The following is a 25,166-nucleotide window of genomic DNA, read 5'->3' as shown; positions in this document are numbered from 1 at the left end:
GGATCGGTTCGGAGATTTCCCCAACGGACGGGAAACCCCCATGAAGCCAAGGACGACACGAAGAAAAACTGGTTCTTCCATCCGTGAATGGACGTCGGAAGACCAGTGATAAAAGAGAGCCCTTTTCGAGGAATGAAGTACCACCACCCTCGGGCTTTAGGGTGGGGACGGAGGACGAAGAAAACTCGAAAGAGAGAGATCCGAGGTTCGGTCGGCAAAAGCCGACACAAGAGGGCGAAGCTGACTATTAGCCGAACCGAGTTCGGCGCAAGTTGTGCCGGGCATAGCCCGTAATAGTCCAGAACGTTCCGGACGAACTCCGGAACCGGGAATCTAAGGCCGGCCCGGAGATCCTCCAGATAGAACGCCACCTGACCCTCGGGCGGGCTATTGACCCGACCATCGGCGCCAGGGGCGAACAGCCGAAACTGCTCCGGGATGCAGTACTGCTCCCGGAGCCGATCGACGTTCGGCCCCGAAAGTGAAGAAGCCTCCACCTCCGGGGACGACCGAGTGTCTTCGGTCGGTTCACCCGACCGACTACCCCGTGGGGACGTCCTGGCCATGAGTTCAAGGAAATGGCGAGGAGGAAAGAAAGGAGGAAAGCTACTCTAGCCCTTGGGAGGGAGAAATCGCCAATGGGGAGCAGAGCGGAGAAGTTCCTGGAGCGGAGGCTCAAGCGGCAGAGTCTCGACTGTAAAAATGAGAAAGGTAAAAATCATGTGGGGGGTAACTTTATATATATAGTGCCCCCCAACGGTCGAGATGCAGGCGCGACCGACGAAGGCTCCCCAGATTTTGCCGCGTGGCATCATCAGGGCCGTTCGGCGGTCCGACGGTTCGACGCACCACCCTTCAGATCGCGCCACGTCGCCTCCATCCGCTCCACCGAATGCGGGCCAATCGCCGCACGCCACGTGGCGCGAAGGGACGCGACGCTTGGTGTTCCCGAGGGGGCGGCGGGAATGACGGTTCCACTTCCCGATGGGACATGACACCTGGCGCCGGTTTTATCGCTGACACCAGCGGAACATCCGACATGACGGAGTGTCCGGCGCCGACTCGATAACTGACGCTGATAAGACTAAACGTCTGACGCCGACTAGGCGACGGACGCCAGCAAGCCTCTTGACATTTATGAGGCGCCTGACACCGTATCAACCGGCAGTACGGTCGGATATTCGCATACGACAAATCCACTCCCAGTCGTCCAGGATTGCTACCCGAATGGAAGCCTCGGCCAGCTCGCCACCCGACTTGGGAGTGGAGGGGGGCAACTGTTGGGGGATACCCGCCGACTTACTGCCGGAGGGCCCGACCGACCGGAAGGCCCGACTTACTGCCGGAGGGCCCGACCGCCTGGCGGTCTGACCGCTCCGTTGGACGACTCCGACTGGCCGATAGACCGACCGATCGTTGGTCGGGGCGACCGACTGACGGATGCCATCAGCGGCTAACTACCGACCAGTCTACGGCCCATCGCCGGTCGGGGGTATGTCGGGCGTAACCATCCCGACCGACTGAACCCGGAGGGTCTGAGGCCCGACTTACATGAAGCTCGCCGATCGACTGGAGGAACCCGACGCCACTCTGCTGGCTGCCGACCTAGGGTCGGCTGACTCCTCCAACCGCCGTACGGCCGCCGGACGTTGTCAGCTCTGACACGGACATGCGGCACAGTTACCTAGGGGCATTGTCCCGCCGAGAGCAGGGTCAACCCTGGTGATTAGACGGCCACACGGTGACATGACACTTTCACGGCGGCTCTGACAGCCCACAGTGAGTTGACAGTTCCTCACTTGTCCGCGCCATTAATGACGGCGCCATACCTAGCTCCACTATATATACCGGGGAAGGCAACAGTGCAAGGGATCGATCCGCTCCGTCTCTCCCAAAAACGCAGGCTCGCTCCTCTCTCTCTCTCTCTCGCTTGAGCTCTCTGTCTGCATTTCACTGTTGCCCAGTCACCTCTCTGACTTGACCGTCGGAGGGTCCCCACCGGAGCCGCCTCCGGTCAGTGGACTTCTCGTTTTTGCAGGTGCGCGAGCACGCTTCCCGGCGGTCCGACGACGAGGCGATTGGCCGCAACAGGTCTAATTAAGAATTGATATGGTGTTTTGCATGCTGAAGCAAATCTATTTCGATCAAGTTGAGAAATATGATGAGTAAATCAGAAGACCTTGAAGATCCTGTATCATCCAATATGAAGCCCCATAGTTTGAACAGACATTCTTTCGACTCAACGGTCTTCTTAGGCCAACCTAAATCTCCTCACCTTGGCTGATGGTTTTTTTTCCATCTAATGCAGAGAAATGTTCTCTCTATTGTGTTGGGAGTAATAATTATTATAATAACCTCCAATGATTATGCCGAATCTTTAAACTGTCGTAACACAATCCTAGATGGTTACAATATTTTAGTCTCTATAAAAAAAACGTGTCTCTAATACCGACATTATTACAACCGTTGTTATTAAGCTTTTTTTTTATATTTTTTATTAAAATTTTTTTTGACTTAAACAACGAACGCCCGGTTAGACAAATCTTGTAATCCTTTTGTTGTCTCGTGGATCCACAGAAGTAGTCCACGTCATTAATTCAGGACCGGCTGCAACACCTTGAAAATAGTTTATTATCAACAAATTGCTCTTGCTTTTCTTTTCTTTCCTATTTGATGTTTCTTTACATTCTTTCTAATATGAGTTGAGTTGTCTATTTCATGATAAGATCAACCAACCATGTCTTAATTGAGATGACATGTTAGACCCATTCATTTATGTAGTTGTTGTAGCAAAAGTGACAACCAGACAAAGTGAGAATCATTATTATCCTTAACTGGAGAAGTTGGTTTGAGAAATGAGCTTGCAATATGAATGGGTTTTCCTAAGGTCGTGAGCACCAAGATAGGACAAATTTAAATTCAATGGCGTTGTCTCTTTGAATGGTAATGCTAGGCCATCTGAGAACACCAAAGACAAGAGTTGCAGAATGATGGCCACCTGAATGATATGTCCTTGCCGGTGGGCACAACGGCAGGTTAATATTTCGTACATGCTTCATTCATATCCATGTTTTCACCCATCTTGACTAAACTAAAAATTGAAGGTTAAAATATATATGAATGCCAACCAACCAATATTGCATGGTGCTGGTTGTGTGCACATGAAGTGTTTGTTTCCATGCCTCAAAGGCATTGGCGTAACTTGCAAAAATTGGTGTCTCGGTACCTAATACAACATCCTTGGGTGGGAAACTTTCTACATCCCCATAATTCGGATTCATTAATGTTATTTGACACATAGGCCATGGTTAGGGGACAAGTAATTAGATGGTCCTACGATGTCACGTCTAATGCACGATCGACAAGGAGGGCTGCATGTGAACCAGGCGCCCCAACGCTCCACACCACAGGTTGATCCGGTAAACGACCAAAAAAAGGGAAAAGAAAAAACTTATACCCCTAATCAATCAATGCGAGGGTCCCCTGGAGCGTACACAGCTCAAATTCACGAGCATCCAACATCCCTTGTCATGCTCCACAATCACACATATAACTCTTGTATGGTTACCATGTATCAATATCAGCAGAATGGCTCTTAAGGATGGTCCTCGTGTTCATTGTTTCGCATTTTTCAACAATTTAACGGTAATAAGCATCCCCTGATTTGAGCCAATTCCCCCAAGCAAAAGATTTATTATCAAGAACATGACTGGCATATCTGATTTAAAGAAGATGTTTGATTGATTGAAAGAAATTAAGATCTAAAATCAAAGTAAAAATGTATCTTTCAAAAGATGTTTGATCGAAAGAAATTGGGTCTGAAATCAGAATGAGCATACGTGAGATGTAACAAAAATCATCCAATCTATCTAAAACTTTACTCTTCTTTATTTCTAAAAATTAAAATTTTTATTTTAATTTCGATCTTGAATCAAATATTTTAAAATTTTAATCATTCTGATTTTAATTTTAATATATTTTGATGTCATTCCAAATTCAAACACTTTCTGAGAATCATCCAAACACTGTCTGAGAATCATGGATCCCGCCTTTCATATTAGGTGTACTTAGTATTAAATCAACGGACGGATCGATCCAATGCTGGCAAATGGATGATGACGAGCAGTAGGTTGTTCCTGTGGAGCAGCGGAACCGGGGACTGGCTCCCATAAGGTGCCGACGGAGCTGATGCTTGCATATAATGCTCGCCAGCTGTTACTCGGTGGGAGCCAAATAACAGCTGGATCACAGTTCCTGCGGCACGCTTTACTAAGCACCATCGGGACGCCCGTTAGCAGAACCCCATCGGAAACTAAAATGGATATTTATTTAAGCGAAAATATAGAAAAAAAAGGACATATTTTTCTTTTCTTTTTCCAAAATAATAGAGAATTTATCATATTAACAGTGAATTAATCCACCGCAAGTGCCAATCAATGCAACCGACGCCCATACAAAGTATACAGCAAAGCAAACCCCCTCTACCTCAGCACGGTCCAACCACGTGCCACGATAGGAGTACTCACGTGCGGAGCGCCAGCCGAGCGCCGTCGCACGTGCGCGGCCATTAGAACAACCTGCCTAGCTTCCGGTGCCGGAGCTTCCTCGCCTCCTTCAGCCCCCGATGGCTCCGAATAGCCGCCACGCCGCCGATCCCCGCCCCGATATTTCGCCCGATCTCCGTCGCCGATTCCGCTACAAAACGACAAAGAAATTAAAAGAAAAGTTAGCCGAAAATAAGGAAAAAGTGAAGAAACCGGTATCCGATAGAGGATCGCAAGGTCCTATGACCGGCATTGTACCGTTGTCGAACAGAAGACGGGCGTCGCCGCCGAGCTTTTCCAATTCTGGCAAGAAATAGCCAAAAGCGGTGAGAAAAAGAGAGAGAAGAGAGGAGATTTTCCTTGTGAATAAAGCTAGACGAAACCTTTGGGTGTGGGGTCGTGGGAGATGAGGTAGAGGAGGAGCAAACAGAGAACGGTGAGGAGAGGGATGAGATGGATGGATCTCTCCGTCCTGGAGCTCGATCGGATCAGCTTCTCCGCCTTGATCTGCTCCTCCTCCTCCTCCGCCGCCGCCGCCGCTCCCGCTCCAGGGGCGCTCCTCCGCCTCTCCTCCTTGTCCCCCCCGCCGGCTACTCCGTTCATTTGGAGCTTCGCGCCCGGCGACCCGAGCGACTGCCGCTGCATGCTGTTCTCCAGACTACACCGAGGGGCAGAGAGCGAGAAAGAGAGGGGTCGGAGACGTGTTTGTTTCTGTCTTGGTGATGAAGGGTATAAAAAGGAGGGGATTTTTTTTTTTAATATTCCTTTTTTTTTAAAGAATAAAATGAGAAATAAAACGGCTAGTTTACCTCGGGAAGAGATTTGCTTAGCTGGAATTTTGAGGATGGTTATTTAATTAAGTATTGCCGTTTAATTTGGCGAATAGGTGCTAATTCGGGCAAATATCGGGGTGGATTTGAGTTTGACTGGATTCCGTCCAAGGGAAGCTTCGATTAGACTCGGAGATGACGCGGACGACGTAAGGATGTTATGCTCCTAGGGTTCGCATAGAGCGTTGATGGGTGGATGGACGGTGGTGATGACGTATTCGATTTGGTAATAAATCATGCCTTGCAAAAGAAGTATCGCGTCCTCGAAAAAGGATAAACACGCTATCTTTATCATAAAATTAAGGGGAAGGCAGCGCGATTTAAAAAGCAGGATGCTCTGAACCAGATGCCCTTTCGAGGGATTATTCGGATTAGCTACTGGGACAAAACAGCGATGCACCAGAGTATTCGAACCTGGAAAGGTTGTGGGTCCCACCTATGTTAATTTAAGACCCTTTGATCTGATGTCATACTGCAGTTATTGAGGTTTATGCAAAACTTGGTTATATATCTTTCTTTTCTTTTGAAAAATAAAACTACATAAGTTTATCAAAAAAAACTAAAATTACATAAACATACCTATATTTACTTGTTTGTATATCAGTTTAAATTATAAGAAGAAAACATTTGATATTCTGATTTACCATAAGTAATGCTATAATTATAAAAGAAAATTAATGTAACTTACAAATTTGTTGTCAAATATGATTGTCCGATTGATTATAAAGCTGCCAACTTAATGATTGTGAGCCGGATGAATTTTTGTTGCTATGAGCATTTTTCTTTAGCAATTGCGTGATGCATTGTTATTAACTAAGTAGGTAGTCAATAGACTTTAATTAGACACTTAGGTTTTAAGTAAAATCTGAAAAAATGACTTGGACAAAATGAAGACACCCAACCAATAGGACAGCACCTTAATTAGTCCACTCTTTACCAAAAAAAAAAAAAAAAAGTCCACAACATCATAGAATGTATGATTTACGCTTTCATTTTGCAGCTTGTACTATACAAAATGATTCATTTAATCAATGATCCAAGACAATAATGGATAATTTTAGTTTCCTGTGAATAATTTATATGGCATGCTACTCATTGCACCTCAAACGTAAGAGAAATCCATGAGGCTCAATGAACCAAATTGGAGAAATATGTGAAATCCTATCCTTCCTAAATTTTAAAGAAGACATGGGGATAACGCTTAATTGTGTGGGAATGGCTCCTTTAATGTGAATGTGTACTTGTTTGCAGAGGCCTTTTATTTCTTGCTTTTGGGTCGCGTAGGTGGCTGTGAGCTGTGGGGTCTCTGCAATCCCCGGGTACTCGAACATTTTAATTTAGCTCCATTGTTTTGAAGGTCATTTGTGGCAAGCGGTAGAAATTTGAAACCAGAGCACATGGACGTCCTCTGACCTTTAAACTTGGGTTGTGCCACCATGGAGCTAAGCCCAATCTAAGCTACTATATTTAGAAGATGAGTAATTTTTTATACATCATTTGTGATATAAAAAATTTATCATAGAGTGCATCATTTTTTTTAATTGGATCATATAGTTATCATTTTCTGACGCACATTTAATGTCTGCAAATTAGTATTTTCATTTAAAAATTTTGTATGACGAAAGTATCCTTCATAACTTCTTGATATCTTGTATAATTTCTGTTATATGACTTCTTGTGAATATATATGACTTCCTGTCATATGATTTCATGTGAATATATATTACTTCCTGTCATATGACTTTTTGTAAATATATATGACTTTCTGTGAACATATATAACTTTCTGTCAACATATATGACTTCCTATGAACATATATAATTTTTTGTGAACATATATATATTCACAGGAAGTCATGTAAATATATATGACTTTCTGTGAATATATATATATTCACAGAAAGTCATATATATTCATAGAAAGTTACAGAAAGTCATATATATCCATAAGAAATCACTCACAGAAAATCATAAAAGGATTTTTTGTAAAGGGATGTTATAATTTTGGATAGGGATATTTTTATTATATAAAATTTCTAAACGAAAATACTAATCTACAGGCATTAAATATACGTCGAAAAGTGGTGGCTACATGGTCCAATCGAAGAAGCGGTGCACTCGACGTCGGATTTTCTACACTGCAGGCGATGCACAAAGAATTACTCTTAGAAGATAGCCACAAGGAATTATGTAGTAGTATAGTGATGTGCTTTGGACAAGCACGGAAAAAAAACTTAGGAGAAGCACACAAAAATAAGAAAAAGATAAATTTATAAAGTAGTTTTTCTAACATCCAAACAAATTAATCTCAATAATAGGTCAATAAAAATCAATTAATATGCTAATCACGATGAGAGGTTGACTTCCACTAACTTCAAGTATCGTGAAAAGAGCAAAAGATGAAAGGGAAATGTATCTCCTAAGAAAGATATCTTGAATCACTTTCAATAATTTAACACCCGATTAGGATGGCCACATAATGTTTCATAGGTAGATGCCAATTGCATCTTTTGAAATGTTCACCTCGTATTGCTTGGAAAAGATAGAACTTGTCTTTAGGCGCACTAATAGATAGACCATTGTCCCAACTTCATTTTTGTTTGCAAAATATTATTAAAAATATGAGAAGAGCTATAAGATGTACCATTGTATCAGTTGCTTGACGTTCCTTGAACCTATTTGGTTTAGGTGCGACGATTTGTAATTAGCAACAATTTTTTGTAAGTCACATCAATGTCTTGGTACCCCGCAGGTCGAGCTTTTCATGTGAAGCAACCACTCCCAAGCATGACTCCTAAAATATTATAAACTGCCCTAAAATTATGTCAAAACTTTAGTGCATGCGATGCAAGGTCTTGAATTTGAAACATATATAGTCTTCTCTCTTATTTTTAAAATCTTTTTACCAATCCGATCATTATTAATTTATGGGTTTTGTAAACCCCATTAACTAATTAGGTAGGGGGAGGTTGGTAATTAGATCTTGGTCAAATGCACATGGACTATTTATCCATGATAAATAATGCATTTATTAGCCACTTTCATTGGCTGGAACAAGTCCAGCATTATTTAATTTCTAACATCCGAGAAAATTGTTCATCTCACATCGAGAGCAAAAAAGAATTCTAGTTCTTAAAAAAAAAAAAAAAAAAAAGGATTTTTGGCAATAATATGCATTTGAGTATGAAAGCATGCTGTTAACGTGTGGTTTATTTTAACAAATATAAAATAGTAAAATAAGATCCGTAAACTGAAAGGTGATGGCTGTTCTCGTTGATTGGCATGGGTCACCAACAATACTGCAGGAGCCTATGCCCGGTATGCCTTTCCCTTTCCATCTCCCTATGCCCGGTATGCCTTTCCTTTCCATTTCCTCTTGACCATGGTGTGGATATGGAAAAAACCATCGCCTTATTTACCAAGAAATTAAAATTGCATTCTATCAGATTATTGCCCGGTAGTACCAATAATTTTAAATACAAATTAACTTGTAATATCGTTATACTAATATAATATTTTATATTATATAAAAATATAGTTTCTCGATATAAATTAAATATTTAAATTCTTCAAATATATTAATGTAAAACAATAATAATGTAAAATGATACTCAAAATGATGGTTCATGAGTATTGTCAGCCCAAAAACTAATAAGTGGTATATCCAACAAATTATATTTCCAAAGGTCTTGCCAGTAAAATAAAATAAAATAAAATAAAATAAAAGGAGAAAAGTAAAGCCTTGAGTTGGTCAATCATGCTCGTTGGCATAGTGGAGGGTCCTTGCGAGCATTTGAAGTATTAATGAGCCGTGGATCTGGATCTAATGCAAGAATTGGTAGATCCATCTGAATATACTAACAAAAAGGTACCAAGTGCACATGGTGGTGCCTCCCTTTTGTTCGGCATTTCTACTGGTAGAAGACTTCGTCTCCCCCCGTTTGCAAAGCTCGTTGTGGTTACCTCCCACAATTATAGCTCCCAGTCTCTCTCTCTGACTCTTTGAGACGTTGACGAGTGCCAACGGCTATAAAAGGTCCCTTTTGTACCGTTTCAACGGTAACAACAGTATAATTTTCGTTGATTGTATCTGGAAAAGGATGTCGTAACGTTGCTATAAGCCATCATCATACTAATATATTTAATTATATACTTAAAATCAGCTTGTTGTAATGCAATGACTTTTGTCGTTTGAGGAATATAAGCAATATTATCCAAGCTAATTTTAACAAAAATCTTGTAGGTCATCGGAATTTGGCTTTTAGCCTTGGATTCAAATGGAGATCTAAATGAAAAGCTTTGAATTCAACATCAGCATAGGGCCAAGATAAGTCGAAAATCCCATTATAACTCACTCTAATCTACAATATTTTTGACGTCCCTCCTTCATAGTGTTCTTATATAATCCGTAAGACTTGAGGTCTAGTCAAATTAATGGGGTTGGCAAACTCTTATATATAATTTTAACTACTATAAATCTCTATCAAATAAAAACAATAGTATATATATCAAATAATATGTATAACAAAAAAAATAATCACATATACGTTTAAGAAAATCTTAGGACAAGTATAAAAATTAGCCTCTACGGTCATTATTAGTATCAATCAAGACCTGGTTGCAATCAATTTTTTTTCACACCTTAATTATCATACTATTTAGAAAAATTCACCAAAGTTTATTTCTTTACTCAGCTAAATTATATTAGAAATCCAAGTACTAGCTTAAATTTGATTCACATGCACCGCTACGGTATAGCTTAAATGATCCCTAATAACCCGAAGCTTAGATTAATTGAAGTTTAAACATAAAATTGACTGGTGAGTTGTGATGTCAAAGTAGGCGTTTGCATTAAGCAATAAGCAAGAAAATGAAGTATGAAGCAGAGATTGTTCTACATGAATTAACACCATCAAAATTTATCTAAACTAGATTACCAATCCAAACACCAAGCGAGAAAATTAACTACGGGTGCAAGTGCCATGAACATAATTTATCGGACATGACTTTCTTGTGTGCACGATGGCACAGGCAAAAAGTATTTCAAAAGCCAAACACCTGCCATCATGTCTAATCGATGCACTACCGAATTTATATGAATTTTTCAAATATTTTTTTTATATAGAAAGTCACGTGAACCAAGAACACCACTGACCTGACAATGCCGGCATCTTACACCTCCCCCACATCCTCCCGTGGACAACCTAAAAACAGATAGATCTGCCGTAAAGGATTGGACTATGGATGAACCTAGATATTGCCAAATAGATTGAATAATAGGTTTATTTGAGCTGTTAGAGATGTCCATATATATATATCAAAACCCCTTCTTAAGCTTGATTCGCAAATAAGCCAAGCCTGAGACTTTGGGTTGGCAAAAATAAGCGAGAGCTCGAAATCAGCTTGAAAACAAACTTGTCATACTCAATAGTAAGACTGGAACAAAATCTAACATTCGTAACTAAGCTTTGTTTGGAATTAAAAAAAAAAAAAAAAAACCCAAGCCTGGAGAACCTAAAGCTTGGTTGGATTGTAGCCCGAGTGGACGAGTGGCTGGAGATCTTTGCGTTGCATTTCCCGTGCACTAATGCCTAGCTCGTGAAGGCGCCCGCAGGGCGGCGGGGCGGTGCATCCCAAATATTATCCCGAGTAATTGAAAGCTCACGGTGGGAGCAAAATGACACAACGTCATATGGGCAAAATAATTGAAAGTTAACGAGTAAGCAACTCGATGGCATTTGGAACACCATAGATTCTGCTTCCAAAAATCAGAGATCAGGCAGTATTCCTTTTTTTTTTTTTGGTAAATAAGAGGAGCAATTGCTTTATAGGTCATATGTCAGTGTGATTACAACATAGAAATACAAAATAGTAAGAAGCCCAAAACATAGAGGATAAATACATAAAATGTACATTGCATAATACTAGGAGGTATAGAAGAACAAGTAAATAGATGTTAGTAGTAAGGTTCATAGAAAGGTGCCTGGGAGATGCTATTTGGAAGAATAGATGGCTGGCGAAATTATTGAAGGCATGCAACCTCTGTTCTGATAAGAATGCTCCCGGTAAGTGAAGAAATGTATCTTGTTGGAGAAGTAGAAAGACCATATGCCATACAAATGCGTCAGCTCAATCTATGTTTTTTGAACCCAGCATATTCGAGTAAGGGACTAAGAATTCTCAGCATCAAAATGTATGGTAGACAGACAGAGGACGAGTAGATGCATAAGCCATTTCAATGAATTTAAAGAAGCATGCTTCATGAAACGAAAAGTCATCTTATAGTGCTTGAGTAGCTGCACTTCAACTGGTTGATTGTGTTCTCTATGGAGACACATTACAGTGACCCCAGTTCCAGAAGTATGCTTTTCAAACAAGAAGAATAAGACATCAGAAGTGCAGGATTCTTGTTTATGTGTCCTTATCCGATTCGGGATTACTTGAGTAGTCCGGCAAGTTTCTCCCATTGCTTTCTCAGTCTTTGGTGGGTGTTATACTGCTGTTGGTCCAATTCCAAATTAGTCAGCCAGTCATGAAAGTTTATACTTTATAACACACTAGCCGAGGACCGCTGTATTGTGTGGAGTCGGATACACTAAAATAATTTTTTTAAATATTATTATTTTATTTTTAAAATATTATTATATTTTTATTACTATTCAAATTATTATTAATAATAAATAATATTTTAAAAAATAATTTTAAAAAATAATTTTTTTATAATAATATTTTATTATTAATTTTTTGAAATTAATTTTTAAAAATAATATGTTATTATAGAAATAGTATTTTTAAATTGATAATAAAAAATATTATTTTTTAAATAATATATTAAAAAAATAAATATTATTATTATTATTTTAAAATTAATATTTTTTATTTTAAATTATTAATAATAATAAAATAATAATATTTTTTTCTTCCTCTCCTCAAATATTTTTTTTTCTTCTTTTCCCTTCCTCCGGCCACCCCCACCCCCACAGTGTGAGACACACGCCATGGCCATCTACGCCGCCTCGGTGGTGGCCCATCGCCGTTCGCGTTAGATATACAAAAATAATTTTTCTGATGTTGCATGTTCTTATTATTATTTCGAATTACTATTAATAATAAATTAATATTTTAAAATTAATATATTTATTATTATTAAACAATAATATTTTTAAAAATAATATTCTATTATTAATTTTTTGAAATAATTTTTTTAAAAATAATATGTTATTATTATTAATAGTATATTTTAAATAATATTTTGAAAAAAAATATTTTTATTATTATTTTAAAATTAATATTTTTTCTTTTGCTTCAAATTATTATTATTAATAAAATAATAATATATTTTTTTACTTTTTTTCCTTCCCCTCCTTAAATATTTTCTTTTTAAAATTAATATCCTAAAAAATAATATTTTAAATTATTATTAGTAATAAAATAATAATTTTTTCCTCCCCTTTCCAAAATTTTTTTCCTTTCTTTTTTTTTTTTCTATTTTTTTTCTTCTTTTCTCTTCCTCCCGCCATCTCCCCCCCACCCCCTGCCCCTACAGCGTTCCCCAGCTCCGGTGCCACCAACCCCCTCCCCTCCTCTCTACGGTCCCTTCCATCCCCGTCCCCTCCTGTTTTCTCTTTCGACCCTAGCGAACCTGAGCCCCCGCGACTCCATGCGAGCATCGACAACCACCCCTCTCCTCCTCCGACTTCAACGCCACCAACTCGGCCCCATCTCACCATCGTCATCACCGTATCTGGCTCCGCATGACCACCAAACCTCCTTCTCTCCCTCAGCTCCGACGTCACCAACCCCCCTCTCCTCTTTTTTGCCGCTCTGTTCGGTTGCCGTCCCCTTCTGTTCCCTCTCTTGACCCTGACAAACTCGAGTCCTTGTGGCTTCGTACAAGAACCGACGACTGCCCCTCCTCTTCTCCAGCTTCGATGCTACCAACCCCCTCTCCTCTCCTCTTCCTCCTTCGATACCACCAATCTTCCTCCCCTCTCCTCTCCGTCCCCGACTACAGGAGGTCATCGATGCTGGTACGGTCGCTGACTTGGAGCAACCGAACAAAGAAGCTTGAACGGTGGCTGGAGTCCGCCAATGCTCGCATGGATACATACACAAACACACACACACACACACACAGAGGATGCCACGATGCCTCAATACAAGGGAAGGCACGACCATCCATCCCAGACTGAAATTTGGCAGCTTTGGATGCTAAAAATAGACTCACGCGATGGCCCCGAGCCCCCCCCCCAGCCCCAGCCACACCCCACACCCCCACCGCCCGCACCCCCACCCACAAAAAAAAAAGCCTAATCTGAAAATCGGGCTGGATTAAAAATTAGCTCGGGCGGGCACGGCACGGCACGGCCCAAAATAATTATATATTAATCAATATAATATTGGGTCTGTTGGAAGGGTCTGCTATCGACCTTTCAGCATTGGATCAGGGCTGGACAAAAACTAGAGGCCTGATGTCCCTATTGGGCTGGCCCTGAGCACAAATATTGGGTGTAATTTGTGCTGCAGGACTCAGTCCCAGCACAGCCCGGCCCAATGTTGGATCACTCCGATAAATCTACAACTCAAGCACCCTGAGTAATTCTTTGCACACCGCATACAGTATAAAAAAAATATACAATTCCATCTGATTGAACCATGTAGATACCACTTTCCAATATGTATTTAATGTCTGCAGTTCTACTTTTCGTTTAAAATTTTGAATGACGAAAATACTTTCTCTTCTGAAAAAATTATACCATATTATGATATTATACAATCAAATCATGACTACCTGCATATAGAAAGTTATAATTTTTTTTTCTAGAAGTCGTAACGAAGAAAGAATATTTTTATCATTAAAATTTTATAAAATTTTTAAATAATAAAAATATCCCTTTCCTCCTTATGACATCCCGTGGCCCAATTATGAACAGAAAGCCATAATTAGGCCTGCTTATCGAGCAGATCGGGCCAATTTGGGCCGGGCTCGATTCAAGAAAAGATAATTTTTAAGGCTTCGGCTCGATCCGACCCAACCTTTGGACTTTCTTTTCATGTCCGAGCCCACTATATATCGGGTTTTGGACTTTCAGATCGGGCCTCAGGTTTTTTCTTTTTTATTTAGGTTGTTGGAAATTAGAATAATAAAAAATTTGAACCAACAATTTTTATATTGGCCCAACATTTTTTCTATTTGTTTTTGGGGGTTGGTCCACTTTTTGTATAAGCATGTGCTGCTCTTTTGTCTCATTATATTGGAATTAAAATAAAACTTCTAAATAAAATATAAAAAAAATTAAGTTAAATAAAAAAAATAATCAAACAAAATACTAAGTGCAGGGATTAAAAATAAAATTACAATCAAAGTATTGAGTGCTAGGTTGCACTAAGTTTCAACATTGAAATAATCAAACTTGTTGGACTCAATGAAAAAGGAAATAAGCACCAGTGTAGAACAATCGTACAATCAAAATAATAAAAAATATAATAAAGTGGAAAAAGTGTTGGAAAGTAAGGCAAAAACAAAAATGAGACTTAGAAGACGTAGTATCTATTCTAATAAAGATTATTAAAATTATCTAATCTTATATCTTCTTCGTAGTCTCAAAAAAAATTATAATAGTTGAAGTGAGTCATATAATTTGGTTTAGAGTAATATTTTAATAAAATATTTTGATAATCAAATCTTAAAATCAAAATTTATCAAAAAAATATTAATTGACAAAGTAAAATCCAAGAAAATTCTCAAGAAAAAAGTTCCTGAACTTGTTCATCAGCTATTCAGTTGATTAATTGGCACATGATTATAATTTGGGATGAGCAAACTTAATCCTTGCTTATCGGAGCCGATATCATTGGTTGAGAGAAGATGGGGGATGGAGAGGACATCAAGGCCTGGAAGGCAAAGAGGAGGTGGGAATTGGGAAGAAGAGGAGGTGGGGACGTGCGGAGTTGCAAGAAGGAGGCACAGAGGTGTGAGGAGGAGGCACGACGACGAGCGAAAAATGCCCTAGTCCTAGCCCTAGCTTGGTTCGGACTCTGGAAGAGCCGAGCATGCTGAGGAAGAGAGGAGGCGATGCTCGATTGTGAGGCGGTAATCGAGGATGACAATAATGGTGCGGAGATCGACTGCGAAGCGGAGGCAGCCTCTATGGGACGATGGAAGTGGTAGAAGATTAGGAGCTTGGTTCCGTCAGTGGGGTGGGAGGCGTGGTGGGATTTGCAGAGGTGGAGGTAGAGATCGTGGTCTCGTAGGTGGTGCGCTGGCATCGAAGAGTCAAAAATTGAGAACGAAATGATTGGAGTGGGGAATCGGAGATTAGGATTTTGAAATCTGAGAGAGTCGAGACTCGAGATTTTTGGGAAGAAGAGGAACAAGGCTCTTGTGCAGTTTTGCTGGGTGCATACACGGAGGGCTACGATCTACAGACAAATACGAATTTGGGCCGGGCCAATATAAATTCGAATGCAATCTGTTTAAAAGTTTGAGCTTTTTTTTTTTTAAGCTCAATCCGACTTGCTGGGCTGAAAATAATAACCCAAATTTGTTTTAAAAGGATCGAACTCGGATGGGTCGGACGAGCGGTCCGAGTTTTGAGCAGATCTAATCATAATATATTAATATGATTATAAAATATTATAATTTTTTTTAAAAAAAATATTTTTATCATTTAAAATTTTAAATAAAAAAATAAAATTATAAATATTAAATATATTATTAAATAATATATTAAAAAATAATAATTATATATTTTAATATAATTGAATGGTATGTATCACGTCAATTTTATAGCATCGCATGCCGTGCACAAAGATTTTCTCCGAGCGCCGCATCCCGAACGGGGTACCTTTCCAGAACTCCCGGCGCGAGGCGCCCACAAAATACAAGATAACCCGCATCGCGCTGTTGGTTTTACGTTCTACTCTTCTATTAATCAACAAAATCCCTCCATTCTTCGGGTTCGGATTGTATCTTTAGAGCGAAAGAATGATTAATTTTCTTTCACGACATCAACCGTTGGATCGTGTCTCGCACGGATCTGAAAGCAAAACGAACTTTAATTTATCCATCGCTTCACACCCTCAAAGCCACAATTTCGCATATCGAACGGTGCATTCGCGCGAAGGAAGATGAATCCTTAAAATACAACCCAGTCCCCCTTTCTTTCCCTTCTCGGTCCGTCGCCGCCAGCTGCCGGCTTCCGCTCCAAGAAAAGATCTCTCTCTTATAATCCTCATGAATCTAAGAGACAGAAAGAAAGAGCCGAGTGAGACCGAGCGATAGAGGGAGGGGAGGATGGTTTTGTGGGAGATAACGCTGGGAACCGCCTATTTCTTAGGGCTGAGGCGAACCTACAAGCTTGCCCTTAGGATTCAGCGGCGCATCGTCGGCCCCAATCACCCCGAGATCCGCCAATTCCTTCACAGGTAACCCCCACCTCGTCTCCCTATGATCCATCTTCTCTGTTGAAATCGCTGGTTAATACCCTAGATAATAAAAGAATATTCTTGAATCCACTCTTCTTTTTCCCCCAATCATCATTACAAACTTCTTCGTTCTGATGTGCGACGAGATCGATGTGGTATATTTGATGTTTTACTCAACCAAATGTAAGTATGTAACCGGGCGTTGGGATCTTGGGAAAATATTGAAGGGGACGAATGGGTTGGTTGATGAGATGGTTCATTATTTTCAAGTAGATGAGGTATTGTTGCCATCTTGAAAGATGGAGGAAATATGCTTGCTGTGCAAAAGTTCCTTAGAAGGGACGGAGCTATCTTTTCGAGGGTATCGTAAATTGGTTAATAGTCACATTAAGGTTGATTAGCTTTGTGAACAGGAATTCATTTGTTAATTCTTCATAGCAAATCCAAACTCCTCGTTAACTTCAAACCATCCAATATTCTAATATTAAACTAGCAGATCTCAAACTAAATAGTTGATTTGTGGGGGGTGATGGTTACACCATGGAGTCTAAAATTCACATTTGGAGGAAGTTTTGGCAATAGAAGCTTAGAGAAGATAAGATGAAAATTACAAAGATGAGGGATGACTAAATGGTAAAACAAGAAATGGTCTTAGTAAGGAACTTACTCATTTTTCCATTTAAGGGAGAGGGGGGGTGGAGGAGGGGAGATCTCCAAATGAGAATATGGACGATTGGCACTAATAGTGGTTGCAACCCTTTATAGGAATATGAAAATTGGTCTTACTAACCCATTATAATGCTATATATCCTGTCTTATATTTCAGAGGTATGCAATAGTGCACTACATCCTAGAGAGAAATGTCTTGTTCCTTTGCTCTACAATTGTCTTTACTAGCATATAACCTGCATAATGTGCTGGTACAAATTTTTCTTCTTTTCTGACTGTTGTGGAAATGCAATATAACAATATGATAAATTATAATAAATAGAAGGTTTTAATAGACATTTTTTTGTTGCATATTAAGTAATGAACTTTAATAACAGTTAAGCAGAAACTCTAATAATTAATAGCAATGTCATTAATATTGGCATCCAAATGATGAATCGAGAACTTTGCATGAACTGAGCCTACATGCAAAAATTGTTGTCGTATTTATCGCAATCTTCAGCCCATGCACGGATATGGTTCTTTTCTCATTTTTCCAACTATTGTTGAAATGCAATATAATGATGTAATAAATTATAATAAATATTCATATAACAAATGGAGAACTTTGCATAAACTGAGCCTGCATGCAAAAACTCCTGTTATTAATATCGCAAGCATCAATTATGGGCCGGTGCATGGGGTATGGTTCTTTTCTCCTTTTTTCGAACTATTTTTGAAATGCAATATTACAATATAATAAATTATAATAAATAAAAAGCTTAAATAGCCAAATTTCTATTGTATATTAAGCATTGAATTTTAGTAATGGCTGAGCATGTTAATACCACCATCAATATCTGTTGTATATTAAGCAATAAACTTTAATAATGACCAATCACATTAATATTGACATCGTTAATACCGAAATTCATGTGGCAATTGGCAAATAGAGAGCTTTGCACAACAGCACAAGTTGAGCCATTTTTGACATATAGAATAAAAAAGCCATTAGATATGGCCGAGCCCCTTGTTTTTTAATCATTGTTAGCATCACAATGTGTAAATTTTTTCATATGTATAGATTTACAAAATTCTTATCTTCTATAACTTCATGTTTCAATCTGCTCCTTAATCTATTCACTTATCGTCTTGCCAATACAATATCATCTTCATATAATAATAATTACATATATATTGAAACCTTTCCTTATTTCTTGAAACTAGTTGGTGCACATGAATAGGTGGATAATAATTTTAGAGCTTGTTATATATATGTAATTGGTCTATATGTCATATCTGGTTACCCTCAAGTACACCTATACATTACCAATTTTCTTATTTTTCCTTCACCACATTCTTTCCCTTGAATATCTCCCTCAATTGGGCTTCCTACTTGGAGCTAATTACCCTGTCCTCTTACTGCTTGTATTCTTTCTTCCTTGATGTTCATCTTGGCCTATGATTAGCCAGTTTTACCATCCTTTTTCAAAGTGCTCCTCCTCTCCCCCTTTTTTTTTTCCTAAAAAAAATGATTTTATATGGATTCCATATATATTCTGGGCAACTGCAATCCTCCATCTAATTCATTCAGGTGAAGTCTTCCGGGCATTGGGTTTTTTCAACGTAAAAGATGGGTTAGAACCCATCAGCCAATTTATTAATAAAAGCAAGAGGAGGCAGGATTGAGTTTTAATTAAGAATAATTCGGTTCATGAATCATCAAGCAGAAAAATGTTCTCTCCCTCTTCAAAATGGATATGTAATGTGTCATAGTTGTCCTTCTACACAATTTACATGCAGACTTTACCATGTAGTGTACCTTTTGTTGGAAATAGGAAATGGTTGTATGTTAGGCAATTTTCTTCAGATCATTTTGGATTGTCTACAGGACTCTCAAGTCATACCCACTAAGTGAGATGTGTTTTCGTAGCAAATTTTAGGTATGTCTTGGTAGTTATTAAATAGATTGCTACTGCAAAATTTCATGTTTTGGTGGGCCTGCTAGTGTGGCTCATGTGTTCTGGTTGGTCCTGGGTGGTTTTCCATTTGCTTGATCTTCAAAAGGTCTTTATTTATGGAGTGATGTATCTCCGTATCTGTTAGCCACATAACATTGTGACTAGACCTTCAGGTTGCATTCACATATGTTGAGTATGCTTGTCACTCCCTCCACATTAGTTGCACATGATAAGGCATCAACTGTCAAGGGCAGTCTCTCTCAAGCTAAAAGGTTGAATTTTGTCAAACTACATCAGTGATACGTCTCCAATGAATACTATCCCAAATTAGTTTTCCTATTATGCATCTGTCAGTAATTTATAGATAAAGTATCTGGAAGAGGCAAAGCCTTTCTACATCATTTGTTATCTCAATGCAATCCGTTTTATTCCCTTATCCAATTTTGTGATATTGTGCTTATCGAGTAGTCCGACTCCAACTCATATAACATGCGCACAAGACAAGTTTTAAGTAGCAACATTAGATGCATGCATCGAATATACTAATAAATTATCTAAACAAATTGATCTAGGACATATAATAACATTTTTATGTCTTTTTTCCTATGATGTTCTATAAGTGGCTTGAGGTTTTGTTATCAATATGCTCAAAGTCATTTCTTTGGGCATTGAACTAAATGTTTTGCATAATATATTTGCTTAAATAAAGCTACTAACCTTGAAGAACTGACCACTTCGAGAAAACTAATGGGAATGGTTTTCTCAAGAACAGTTCCCGTCAACCAACATAATATGCTTTTAGCAATAAGTCATTTTTCAAAGAAATAAGCAGTATCACGATTCATTATATTTTTCCTCTTTCTTTTCCCTTGGACTGATATTTTGATTTTTTCCGTTGTTGCTAAATGCCTTGAACCAGATTCTTTGCAACAAACTGAATCATGAAGCTTTTGTGTAAAGCATCTCTCTTATTTGCTGGCTTGATTGTGTATGAAACATGTGAACATAATGGATGCATTAGTAATAACATAAGCTGCCATTTACTATGATTGGGTCCATCTGCTATAGAATTATGCTGATATTGGATGACTTTGACCTACAAATTTTCATTCCTCTAAGCTACTTACAAGCTTCCATATCATCTTACCTTTGTGCAGGCGCACACGCAGTGTTTTCGATGTGGCTGTCAGAGTTCACGAAAGCATACAACAGAGAGACGTAGAAGTTGGAAGGAATTTTGGGAACTGGATTCTACGGTGGCTGGACCATGTGAAACCATCAGCGCTGATCCGTTCCCAACCAGCAAGTCTACCAACCTGTAGTAACCACATCCCCAAGCATGTAGCAAGCTCTGGCCAGACTTTTAGATACCAGAGGCCCATATTTCAAACTAAATATCAGGAGGGGAAAGTCCGTTCTTTTTTTGCCCCTTGGAACATTCACCTGAGATCCTTCCCAACTATAGCCATGATGATGCAGCCTCTGAGACCTGCTGGCATGAATGGCCAGTATAGATATGCATCTCATTATATGCCTAGCTTATCAGCATTGGACTACAGAATAGATCGAGTTCAAAGCATTTTCCGCAAGGATATTGCACTGTGGATGCTGCGTAACTAATTGACCAGTTACATGTTTTGCTGCCAGTTTTCTACTTTGTTGTTGCATCTATGTACCCTCTGATCAGATGTCGGAGTAATTCTAAATATGAAACTATTTTTGTAATACTGGAAGATCTCTGATGGATAATGTTGAAAGTCTGGACAGCCTGCATGATCATTTAATTCACGCAATAACCTGAATGCCAGTTTTGAATCTAGGAAGTCTTTGGATGGTTGTTTTAGAGCATCTGTTTAAATTGATGCCACAAATAGTCCATCTCACAAAGATGTGTGAGTCGTTGGCTTACAGAGATGGTCGGTCTGTGATGCCGTGAACTTTTATGGCTGTTGGTCGACCTTGTATTCATTAACCTTCTTTCTCTGGGTGCTTTTCTTATGGTAGACATGGACAGCTTGCCATCACCTCATTGCTGCACTCATTGCACCTTGGCTTCTTTGTAATTACTAAAAGAGTGTTTTGAGGCTGACCCAGAATGAAATCTCATGGAAGACTCGTGAGCCAGTTCTTTGGCACCAAATGTTTGTTTTGCTTACCATGTATTATGAATTAGTGAACATTATGGTCTGGAGACAGACTTCCGAAGGAAGAAGAGTGAAGGAGGCAGATGGTCTCCTTTCATGCACGTGATTTCCTTTTTTTTTTTTTAGAAAAAAAAACCACAAGTTTAATGAATTCCATTAGAGGGGAGAATCTCATTTAAATTTAATTTTTAGATTTTCTCTTTAAGATACGTACTAAGATAAACATAACAATATAGGAAGCCGGTTCATACAATATTCTCTTATAAAAGTACCAGAAGATTGTTGTTGCCCCTTAAAGAAATGCTACTTTTTAACCATATCGCATTGATTATTTAAAGAAAGGGGAAACAATAAACCAAAACTCCGTTGATTCAGTGCTATAATTAACGTCTCTGCTCCGCCATGAGTATGCATGGTATCTTAGGAATGCCAGCACCGTTCTCACCTCGTTTTATTGAAATTGCCAGCGGCATAATCCGAATTTGCCTCTCAGATAAGAAATATCCATCCGGGGCATCTTATCCCAATTTGCTCTTTCCTGTTTGAGACTGAGCCGAGCGGGTGCCATCCCGGATTCCCGATAACAGGAGAAATTATTGCCTGGACCACGCCCAGGTAGACTAGCGCGAATCTCGGAGCGCGTGCACGGTGGATAACGCGCAATCGGGAATTCGTGACATATAAAGGTTAATGTGGCGTGTTATACACCGTGGGATTCGCGAGGTCTACCTGGGCGTGGTCCAGCCAATAATAGACCATAACTCTATCTTAGACCGTCAAGCGATTTCCCGAGATCGGACCGCTGGGAACAGCCGAACAGCCGGCCAGCGCCGCCCAGGGCGGCGAAGATTTTGGAGTTCTCCATAGCGGACGACGGAGTCCACGGAGGCGGTGGCGACGTGCCGCTCTCTATTTTTCTGTACTTCTTTTTTTAAAAAAGGGAATTATTAATTAGAGAGTTCGGTTGGGAGGATTTTTTTTTTTTTTTTTGCTATTTTCTTTCTCCTTTTTTTTTGTTCTATAGTTGAGGAGGCTGATGCCGACCGATTCCATCGAAAGGGAAAGGAGGCCGAATCCCAAACCAAACCCGCGTTCTTCTTCTCCTTCCCTTCGATCCGATCCCTCCTCCACGAGGCGCTCGCAATCCGGCGTGAGATCCAGTGTCCTCGGGCTCCCCCTCCCGATCCGCCGAAAGGGGCGCCGATTCCTGAAGGCGGGGAAGCGAGATCGGGAGCCGAGGCGGCCCCGATCAGCCTCCTTGTCCACTCAAAATTCGGACGAAAGGTGGATTTCGATCATCTAATCGCATCCCAGATCCAAAGAAAATCGAATCTTGGTAGGTCGCAAAAGCAAATTCGGTCTATTTCTTAAAGATATCGATTCCGATCGAGTGCTAGAAGAAAATGAATTCGATTCATTTGGATTGAGAGTTCGGAGAAGAATGAGTAGAATGTCTCAGATTCAGCTCCTCTGAGAGGCGATCTGAGAAAACGTAGTTCAAGAATCGGAGAACAAGAAGAGGAGGAGGTCGAAGCCCAATTCCATCCAAGATGAGCGGCGGCAAAGAGGAGGCGGTGAAGCTGGACGACGAGCAGCTGGCGGAGCTCCGGGAGATCTTCCGGTCGTTCGACCGGAACAACGACGGCAGTCTGACCCAGCTGGAGCTCGGCTCCCTTCTCCGGTCTCTGGGTCTCAAGCCCCGCCCCGATCAGCTGGAGGCTTTGATCCAGAAGGCGGACACCAACAACAATGGCCTGGTGGAGTTCTCCGAGTTCGTGGCTCTCGTCGCGCCCGAGCTTCTCCGGGACAAGTCCCCCTACACGGAGGAGCAGCTCCGCCAGCTGTTCAAGATGTTCGACCGGGACGGCAACGGCTTCATCACCGCCGCCGAGCTCGCTCACTCCATGGCCAAGCTAGGCCACGCCCTCACAGCCAGGGAGCTCACCGGCATGATAAAGGAGGCCGACACCGACGGCGACGGCCGGATCAGCTTCCAGGAGTTCTCCCAGGCCATCACCTCCGCTGCCTTCGACAATTCGTGGGCTTGATTCTCTGACTTCTTCTTCCGGTAGGCCTCCATTCTGTCACCTCTAGATCGTTCTTGCTCTGTTTCGCTTTTCCTCTCCATGTATGCATGGAAAACAGAGTTCGATTGGGTGGTCGTCGAATGAAAATTGGAGTGAGTGAAATCAGTGAGGATGCGCAGCGGTGTTGAATTGCTCCGAGCTGGTGAATATGGGGAGAGGGAGGCAATTTTTTTCTTAATTCTTTCAGATTTACGTTTGAAAAGATTGCATCTTTCATGCAAATGCTTGTGATTTGGGGTTTTGATTTCCAGTGTGTGGGAATAAAAAACAATCTGAAAGAGCAGAACTATAGAAAATTTTGAGTCGGCATGCAATGTTTACGACGTAGTTGGAATGCTTTACAGGATTATAGAGCTTAATTGACAGGTGCAGATCTGTTTGTCGTTACAAGTAGCATGTGATTGCTTTGTTGTGGGTGGATCTTCCATTTCGTGCTAATATGTGGAAAAGAATTTAGGGTTGGTTATCCACAATTTTTGAGTCGTTCATCTAAACAATGGTTGCAGAAAAAAATAAATTTTTACTATGCCTGTTTGATAAAAATTTACTCTAGAGCATGATATCGAAAAAAAATTACTATCTTTGGTTGGAGATGATCTTATTTAAAAATATTATCAAATTTTTAATAATATGATTAAATAAATAATTCAAATGATGATATTTTTTTTCTTAATCCACTTGTTGATCATTTATGGTGCACTTATATGAAAGCTATTAATATGAATCATTTTAAATATTAAAATATATTTATGCAAGTTAATAAATATTTTTAAATTAATTATATATAAACTAAAAAATATATTTTTATTATAAATAAAATTAGGTATAACTTAGATAATTATTGTACTAAATATAAATTTTATAAATATATTTATTAGTAATTAAATATATTTATTATTAATAACATGTTAGATTTATTAATAATTAACCAATACCAATTATTTATTTATGAATAAATAATATTTATAAATAAATATATAAATTTATTAACTATTTTATTATTTATAAATCACATAATTAATATTTTAATACATTAATTATTATAATTAATTTATTATATTAATTGTAATAAATAATATATGTGATTAATATATTTATTAAAAATAAAATATTTGTTGATATGTGGTATATGAATATATTAATTAATATATTATGATTAATCTTAATTATAAATATCAATAATTAAAATAAATATATTTTATATAATGCATTAATTATATATTGTATATATATTTTATTGATATAAATAATATATTAAAAATAAATAAAAATATAATAAAATTTATTACAACTAATATACAATTATATTTTAATATTAAAAATTTTATTTAATATAAATTACATAATATAACTAATATAATATTAATATAATATAAGTGGGGTTATTTCGGTCAAGCAATTGCAATTTTAAATTATCTCCACTTGGTAATTTGGTGTGGAAAATAAAATACCACCGTCCTAATGGTATTTGTTTTGCAATCTCTTTCGGTAAAATATATATGGGATTCACTATTTGTTTTACTATC

The 25,166-nt window shown here is 39.2% G+C and overlaps 3 protein-coding genes across 3 annotated transcripts; 2 read left to right on the top strand and 1 right to left on the bottom strand.

The window, feature by feature from the left end:
• Positions 1–4,342: 4,342 nt before the first annotated feature.
• LOC140856872 (uncharacterized) lies at positions 4,343–5,252 on the bottom strand. The gene is made up of 3 exons (XM_073255080.1): positions 4,928–5,252; positions 4,803–4,847; positions 4,343–4,695 (listed from the first exon to the last, which is right to left on the bottom strand). Exons 1-3 carry the CDS (start codon positions 5,187–5,189, stop codon positions 4,568–4,570), a joined length of 435 nt encoding a protein of 144 aa, XP_073111181.1. The 5' UTR covers positions 5,190–5,252; the 3' UTR covers positions 4,343–4,567.
• Positions 5,253–16,538: 11,286 nt separating this feature from the next.
• LOC105043941 (uncharacterized) lies at positions 16,539–21,228 on the top strand. The gene is made up of 2 exons (XM_010921668.4): positions 16,539–16,800; positions 20,567–21,228. The coding sequence occupies exons 1-2, from the start codon at positions 16,670–16,672 to the stop codon at positions 21,027–21,029; spliced, it is 594 nt and encodes a 197-aa protein (XP_010919970.2). The 5' UTR covers positions 16,539–16,669; the 3' UTR covers positions 21,030–21,228.
• A 1,119-nt stretch (positions 21,229–22,347) lies between these two features.
• Positions 22,348–24,031, top strand: LOC105043942 (probable calcium-binding protein CML18). Its single transcript, XM_010921669.4, has one exon. The coding sequence runs from the start codon at positions 23,104–23,106 to the stop codon at positions 23,599–23,601; it is 498 nt and encodes a 165-aa protein (XP_010919971.2). The 5' UTR covers positions 22,348–23,103; the 3' UTR covers positions 23,602–24,031.
• The last annotated feature ends 1,135 nt before the right edge of the window (positions 24,032–25,166 follow it).

The sequence above is a fragment of the Elaeis guineensis genome, chromosome 4, assembly GCF_000442705.2.
Source record: "Elaeis guineensis isolate ETL-2024a chromosome 4, EG11, whole genome shotgun sequence".
NCBI classification, from domain to species: Eukaryota; Viridiplantae; Streptophyta; class Magnoliopsida; order Arecales; family Arecaceae; genus Elaeis; species Elaeis guineensis.
The sequence above is the reverse complement of the archived record's forward strand: the minus strand, read 5'-3'. Positions and strand labels throughout refer to the sequence as shown.

Excerpts from the sequence above, each read along its gene's own strand:
- LOC140856872 (XM_073255080.1), bottom strand. The coding sequence starts at position 5,189 with ATGCAGCGGCAGTCGCTCGGGTCGCCGGGCGCGAAGCTCCAAATGAAC. Across the intron at positions 4,848-4,927 it reads CCACGACCCCACACCCAAAG|AATTGGAAAAGCTCGGCGGC; the intron begins GTTTCGTCTAGC and ends ATTTCTTGCCAG. Across the intron at positions 4,696-4,802 it reads CCGTCTTCTGTTCGACAACG|CGGAATCGGCGACGGAGATC; the intron begins GTACAATGCCGG and ends GTCGTTTTGTAG.
- LOC105043941 (XM_010921668.4), top strand. The coding sequence starts at position 16,670 with ATGGTTTTGTGGGAGATAACGCTGGGAACCGCCTATTTCTTAGGGCTG. Across the intron at positions 16,801-20,566 it reads ATCCGCCAATTCCTTCACAG|GCGCACACGCAGTGTTTTCG; the intron begins GTAACCCCCACC and ends ACCTTTGTGCAG.
- LOC105043942 (XM_010921669.4), top strand. The coding sequence starts at position 23,104 with ATGAGCGGCGGCAAAGAGGAGGCGGTGAAGCTGGACGACGAGCAGCTG.